At 47.0% G+C, this 7,877-nt stretch overlaps 1 protein-coding gene across 2 annotated transcripts in view; it reads left to right on the top strand.

Annotated features, from left to right (window-relative positions):
- The first annotated feature begins 5,938 nt into the window (after positions 1-5,938).
- The window catches only part of LOC138750581 (microtubule-actin cross-linking factor 1-like), a 33,565-nt gene continuing 31,626 nt past the window's right edge, over positions 5,939-7,877 (top strand). For both annotated transcript variants that reach the window (XM_069912693.1, XM_069912692.1), the window contains exon 1: positions 5,939-6,309. In XM_069912693.1, coding sequence (XP_069768794.1) covers positions 6,112-6,309 — 198 coding nt within the window. In that variant the 5' untranslated portion in view covers positions 5,939-6,111. The remainder of the gene's footprint in view (positions 6,310-7,877) is intronic.

Here is a 7,877-nt window from a genome sequence, read left to right as displayed (position 1 = left end):
CCACGGGTGGACCCAGTGGAGTTGAGCCAGGCGAATCCCCACTATGCATTTGTCACATTCAGGGACGGACGGGAAGACTCGGTGGCCACCAGGGACTTTTCACCGGTTGCAATCGTGGACAATGTGGGAGACTCACAGTCCCCTATGGATCAGCATGAAGGCAACAGACACTAGGACAGCCAACCATCACATCACCCCAAAGGGCCCCGCCAAACAATACACTCCCAACAACCAGTACTCGTACAGAAAACCATACACCCCCTCCCACCCTGCAACCGACAGGAATCCCTACACCCCCTCAGCATACTCCCACCTTGCAACCGACAGGAAGCCCTACATCCCCTCAGCATACTCCCACCTTGCAACCGACAGGAAGCCCTACATCCCCTCAGCATACTCCCACCCTGCAACCGATGGGAAGCCCTACACCCCCTCAGCATACATCCACCCTGCAACTGACGGGAAGCCCTACACCCCCTCGGCATACTCCCACCCTGCAACTGACATGAAGCCCTACACCCCCTCAGTATACTCCCACCCTGCAACCGACGGGAAGCCCTACACCCCCTCAGCATACTTCCGCCCTGCAACCGACGGAAAGCCCTACACCGTCTTGGGTAAACTTATACCTCTCATTTTGTTCGTTTTAGATTGGTCACAGTGTTTGAGCTACCGAAAGAAAATAGACACACACACACCGAGAGCAGTTCAGTTTATACAAGGCTTTATTACTAAATTTAAATCTGAATTCACACTACAAATTGCAAGCCCTTCCCAATTATACATCAACACCTGGACTGGTCCCAACTGCTGAAGCAAGGCAACGACTGCACATTTGTAGAAGGTTGTCGGGGCGCTGGTAGCAGCTTCTCCACCTCCCTTGACCGGGATGTTAGCTGGATTCTTGAAGTTCTTCTTCTTGCTGAGAGATGTTGCCACCTCTTGGAGAGTCTCAAACTTCAGCAGTGGGACCATGGCTTATATTACCCCAAAAGTTGTTTACTTCAGATCTTATCTCTTTGAATAAATTATTTAATTATCTTCAAGGTCTCCTGACAGTCTGCGACCAACAAAAGACAACTGCATCTCTGGGCCTCATGAGGGAAGTTGGATAATGTCTACTGATTCATATGCATCCCTGGGCCCCATAGTGTAAATTTAGATAATGTCTACTAATTCATATGCAACAAGCAGGTTCTCAGCCTTGCAGGAGCAAAGGCTGCAAAAGTAAGAAACATGGTTTAAATCTTCCATTACACACCCCCTCATCATGCTCCCACCCTGCAACCGATGGGAACACCCCCTCAGCATACTCCCACCCTGCAACTGACGGGAAGCCCTACACTCCTTCAGCATACTCCCACCCTGCAACCGATGGGAAGCCCTACACCCCCTCAGCATACTCCCACCCTGCAACTGACGGGAAGCCCTACACCCCCTCAGCATACTCCCACCCTGCAACCAATGGGAAGCCCTACACCCTCTGAGCATACTCCCACCCTGCAACTGACGGGAAGCCCTACACCCAATCATCATATTCCCACCCTGCAACCGATGGGAAGCCCTACACCCCCTCAGCATACTCTGGGGAGCAGGGCACCAGAAATGAAGAGAACATCCCTGTTAAGAAGGTGAAGCTTGGGATATGATTCCACCGGCCAGTGACCATAACAGTGGATCAGAAATGGGTTCAGCGGCTAAAGGAGCCACACAGGCTGCACATGAGTTATGTTCATGGGAACCGCTCAGGCTGCGGGCTGCTGGAGACTGGCTCATGGGAATCCCCGTAGGAAATGGGATACGAGAGGGTGCTGAGGGCAAAAAGGGCTTCTGAAGGGTCTCGGATGCTGAAGGCTTCCTGATCATGTCGGAGGTTTGGATCTGGAGCTTGTGTTACACAACACCAATCGTTGTGGACCCTGACATCATCAACAACACACTGCCGCAACTACCTGTCCTAGCGGAGCTAGATGCTGAATTTACCATCACCGATGTCATAAAAGCAGTCCATTGCATGAAAAATAACAAATCACCTGGAATCAATGGTATCTCTTCTGAGATCTTGAAGATTGGTGGCGAAGCACTTACCTCCGAGCTCACAATACTATTCAAAACATGTTGGCTCCACCGTTACATCCCCAAAGATCTGCGGGACGCAAATATTGTGACCCTTTCCAAGAACAAAGGTGACCACCAAGACTGCAGTAACTACCATGGCATCTCACTGCTCAGCCTTGTAGACAACATACTCTGTTGTGCAATCCCATTCAACCCCCCCCCACCCCCACGTCGATTTGGCCTTCGACTTCCAACAACTGCAAGAGAGATACATTAAACAACGCAAACCTCTCTATATGTGCTTCATCGACCTGACCAAGGCCTTTGACTCACATCTATTCCATGTCTTAAAACATCTTGGCTGCCCTGACACACTACTGTCCATCATCGTCCAGTTTCACAACATCATAGAGGCCACTGCCCAATTCGATGGCTTGAGATCAGAAGAGTTCCCAATCCAATGCAGCATAAAACAGGGTTGCGTACTCGCTCCAGTTCTGTTTGGCATTTTCATCTCTGCTCTTCTGCGCCATGCCTTTCCAGAAGCTTCAGGCACAGCGCTGCACACAAGGAGCTCCAGAAAACTTTTTAATCTGTCACGGCTCCGGGCAAGGACATAAATCAGAAGAGTTATGATTTGAGAACTGCTCTATGCAGATGATGCTGCCTTCATGGTTCACTCCCAGCCAGAGCTGCAAGTATTGTGTGATGCATTTGCATCTGCCTGCACTGAATTTGGTCGGAAAATGAGCCTGGGCAAGACGGGCATCTTTAGCCAACAAACCCACGACACTCCATCAGTTACGATCAATGGGTCAGTGCTCGCCAACATAGACAAATTCTGCTACTGAGGCTTCACTGTGACAACAACGAACTCACTTGATGCAGAACTGGACACAAGCCTGGGAAAAGCATCCACTGTCTCCATGCCCATGTGTGGGAAAACTGCCACCTCTCCACCAAGTTGAAAATCCGAGTCTACGAGGCCTGCGTGCTGAGTATGCTTCTCTACAGCCTTGAACCCTGGGTCACATACATAAAGCATGAACACTGCCTAACGCATTCCATTTCTGCTGCCTCAGATCCATCCTAGGCTACTCATGGCACGACAGAGTCACAAACGTCCAAGTCCTGGAGAAGACTGGAGGTACGGACCTCTACTCAATCATTCGCGCTCACTGCCTGCGGTGGGCTAGCCACATTGTCTGTATGCAGGATGGCCGATTGCCCAAAGATGTCCTCTACGGTGGGCTACCAGATGCTCCCCGCAATGTTGGCCGCCCACGTTTTCACTACAAAGACGTAATCAAGTGCAATCTCCAGTCATTCCATGTCAACCATACTGACTGGGGGGACCTCACCAAAAAAATCGCACTGCATGGCGTCTGCGATTCGCAGTGGAACATCACAATGTGCCAACGACTACAAAAAGTTCCGTGAGGGCAGAAGAGCGACAAGACACTGTGTTCATGTTCACTTGCGAAGGGATGGGCCACGATGTTGTCAATGAATTAAACAGGAGACTGTGCAGCCGCAGAGGCTGAGGGAGCATAGGAGGAGAATTCACAGACCGTGGCTCTGAACAGAGGTTGTTTTGATTCCCTTTCTACTCCAATAGCTCAGTGCTTAGAGCACTGGCCTTGTCAACCATTCCTTGCTGGGGCCTCATTTCTGCAAGGGGAGCTGGACAAAGTGGTGACTCTCCGTCTGCCTAAAATAAAAGGAGTCTTGAACCTTGAACCTCAGTCAGAAGTGAGGAGCTGTTTGGAAAGGCTGGGTGCTGAAGCCTATCAGCTCCTCTCTGAGCGGTGAAATGGATCGGTTCCAATTTGCAATCGTAGCAGTAGGTCTATGGTGGATGCCATCTCACTGGCACTACACAAAGCCCTGGAACTCCTGGACAGCAAAGATGCATACTTCAGGATGCTTTTTATCGACAACAGTTTGCCATTTAACACCATCATTCCCTCAAAATTGATCATCAAACTCCAAGACCTTGGGACTCAACACCCCACTGTGTAATTGGATGCTGAATTTCCCTCTCCTCCTGTCCACAATCAGTGAGGATCAGTAAGAACATCTCCTCTACAATCTCCACCAGTACCAGAGGGCTGTGTTCTTAGTCCCTGCTTTCTCTCTATAAACTTATGACTGCGTGGCTCAGTACAACAAAGCCAATGCAACTGATGCTACCATGGTAGTGGATTGTATATAATGGGGCGATGAGACAGCATACAGAAGGGAGAATGAAAACTTGGCTGAATGGTGCATGAACAACCAACTCCCACTCAATGCCACCAAAACCAAGGAGCTGATTGTGGATGTCAGGAAGGGAAATCCAGAGTTGTATGGTTCAGTGATCATCAGGGGATTAGTGGTGAAGAGGGTGAGCAAATTTCAGATCTTGAAAGTCATTATCTTGGACCCAACACACAAATGGCATTGTGAAAAAAAGACGTCGACACCTGTACTTCCTCAGGGATTTGCGGAGCTTTGGTACGACATCGGAAACCCTGGCAAGTTTCTACGGAGGTGTGGTAGAAAGTGTGCTGATCGGCTCCATCCCAGTTGGGTATAGGCACATCAATACCCTTGACTGAAAAGCCCTCTGAAAGGAAGTGGACACAGCCCAAGACATCACAGGCAAAACCCTCCTCACCAACGAAAACATCTGGAACTCTGCCATCGGAAGGCAGCATCAATGTTCAAGAATCCACACCACGCAGCACACACTCAGGAAAGAGATATCGGTGCCACAAGACCCGCACCATAAGGTTCAGGAACAGCTGCTACCATCAGACTCCTCAACAACAAACTCAGTTCAGGGACTTATGTAAGGAGGGTACTTTTACACTTTATTGATGTTTTTCTCTCTGTATCGTACAGTCGGTTTGTTTAAATTTCTTTATTTGTTTACATCTCAGTGTTGAGTCAGCTTTATATGGCATTGCCAAGAAGGGTTAATTCTGCATGGCCCACAGCAAAAATAATTTCAGGGATGGATGTGACGTCATGTATGAACTCTGACAAAAAATCTGAAATCCGAAATTGGAAATGTCAGATGTTTTACACGTCTGGACATGGCAAAAGAAACCTTTTCAATGCACTGTTGCCAAAAGTGACTTTAGTTAGGGAATATTCTGGGATTTGGAGCTTTCATAATGTGACAAAGACAAGGCCATTTCCTAACCCCTGTTGATCTAACTAATGTGAATTAAACATCTGCGATCCTAGCTCCATGAAACAAGCCTTTGATAAGTTGGGTCACTCTTATGGTGCCATGTTTTCCCAGAGTAAATCATCTCTGATACCAAACTTTTTTTCCCCTCCCAGAGCAGTTTAATGATTTTGGGAGATGTAATGGTGTCAAATAAACATTCCATCATCTGGAATCCAATGAAGTGGTTCAACCACATCGGAAACGACCACAGCAAGAGTGAGTTGAGGAGGGGAGTGAATTTGTCCAATTTGCAATAACATTCACCACGTGTCATTTTTCTTACAGACAGGCCAGAATGGGGTGTTTTTGGGGGGCACGGCGGGTCTTATCACAGTCCCTCATAGAGGAGGGTATCAATCACTTCCCCGATCTCCTTATAGCCCCCTGGCACCCGATCCAGGTGGGTGCAGACTACCTGGGAGGGAGGGGCAATGACAAGAGGAGTCCACCTGGCTGCCCCGACAACAATGGTTGGCGGGAGACCCTCAAATATAAACTGCCCCTTGAGTACATTCATTCCGAGAATGTGGGGGGGTTGGGGTCTCATTGTGACATCATAGCGAGAGAGTAAATATTGGGAGATTGCCATGGTTTCACTTGTCTTTCTGTATTATTGTGTAACAATAAACCCATTGATGACATCACACAGCCAGCAAACCCAGTTGCTGAGACTGCAGTCGTGTTCATTGTGAGGGTTGAACGTGGTGCGAGCGCGTGGCACAGTCTTTGCCGAATACCAGGGCTTTTTGGCCAAGTGAGGCTCACGGTGGTGACGTATTTGAATTACTACATCACACGTCACTGGAAACACCTCGCGTGTGACTTGCAGGAGAATGGGCAATGCCTTGTGCTGTCTACGAGTGGCACGAGTGGCTGGGGAAGAGGAGCAGAGTAGGAGATCCCTCACTCCTCGGAAAAGAATGACGTGCAACTGCTGCAAGAAGATCAGAGGCAGGTGGTTTCATTCCCGAGTTGCTGCGGAGGAATCGTCAGACTTCAATGTCGACCGCAGGGAAGAAAACACGCAGCAGGTACTCTCGGTCACGTGTGAACCCTTCTATGAGGCAATGTCGAAATGAACATAAGTTGTACTGTGTGCACAAGGTTCATTACTCACGTAAACATCAGACACTCATCCTATAAGGAGAGTTTGGTGTTTCGCAGCTAATTATCTCCAATTCAGTGTTAGTAAATCATTTATGCTTTGTCTTATCTTTTTCCAAAGCATCTACAGATTGGGTGCTTCATTTATTCTGAAACTTAAACAAGGTCATCAACAAGTGAATCCTACTTGGAATTTATACATTCCTACTTAATAAATGGGTCCAGATAGTCTTATTTTTGTAAATTAAAATGAAAAACATTCTCTTTCCTTTCACAGCACAAAGGATCCCCAAGGTTTAAAGTGTAAATGATAAAACTGGAATTACTGGATATTTCAATAAGAACAGAAAAGGCTGGAAACTCCCAGCAAGTCAGGAGGTGACCAACCTGCTGACTATTTCCAACATTTTCTGTTGTTACATTTGAAGTATAATTATTTTTAATATTTCTTCTGGGAACAATTGGCTGTCAAAGGCAGGAATTAAATACTCTTTATTGTTTTGGGGTAGGGAGAGTTTAGTGCTTTTTTTAGGAAGGAATATATGGGTTGGCACAACATCAAGGGCTGAAGGGCCTGTACTATGCTGCAGTGTTCTATGTTCTGTGTTTCTGCCGTGGTGATTTAAGAGTAAATATTAACCAAGGACCCCCAGAAGAATGTGCCCTTTCCTTTGGTTTCTGCCCTGGAATGAGATGAGATGAGAGACTGGAGTCCTGGTTTTGTGGCTGAAATCAAAACAAGAGTGTTCTTCGTAAAGATGCACCAAGAATCTGTGGTTTGCCTTTCATCAAATTCAAGTCAGAAACCTCAGCCTTGAGTGTATAGGTGTGAAATCTGAATGTCTCTGGGGATTGACCCTGTGCCATGTGTTCATTTGCAATGCCTTGGGCCAATCCTGAAAGGTGTTTTGCCTTGCTTTTTCCAGATACTTTTGTTCTGTTCACTGCCATGGTTCACATGACGCAGTGGATTTGAAAATAGTCATTAAGTTTTAACTGTGATTTTTACCTTCAAGACCACATGCTTGTTCTTGGTAAAATGTTTTTATTGAGTTGGAAGGTTGGAACAGTGTGGTGCATTATCAGGATATAAGGTTAATTGGGATAAGAGTGAAATGATGCTTTTGACAAGAATGGATTATGCAAACTGCAGAGATATTGTTACATTTAAGTGGTTGGATAAAATTAAGTATTTCGGGATAAATGTAGATGATAATTATAATCATTTATATGAGTTGAATTATAGACCATTATTACATTAAATTAAATAAGATTTAAATAGGTGGAAAGATTTACCGATAACTTTAATAGGGCGCTGTGTTGGCACAGTCTCTCATGGTGTATAACGCCACATGGCGGAGCAGCCATGGGAAGATGGCGCTGTCAAGGTTTTCTCCCTGCCTCAATTCACCTGCCCAGCGCACGCCTGGGGCAGCGATTCTGATATCACAATGCACGAGGTGACTGAGCTTAGGCTGCCCTTAAGAGGGCGCGG

This window comes from Narcine bancroftii, unplaced genomic scaffold (assembly GCF_036971445.1).
Source record: "Narcine bancroftii isolate sNarBan1 unplaced genomic scaffold, sNarBan1.hap1 Scaffold_168, whole genome shotgun sequence".
In the NCBI taxonomy this organism is placed as follows: domain Eukaryota; kingdom Metazoa; phylum Chordata; class Chondrichthyes; order Torpediniformes; family Narcinidae; genus Narcine; species Narcine bancroftii.
The sequence above is the reverse complement of the archived record's forward strand: the minus strand, read 5'-3'. Positions and strand labels throughout refer to the sequence as shown.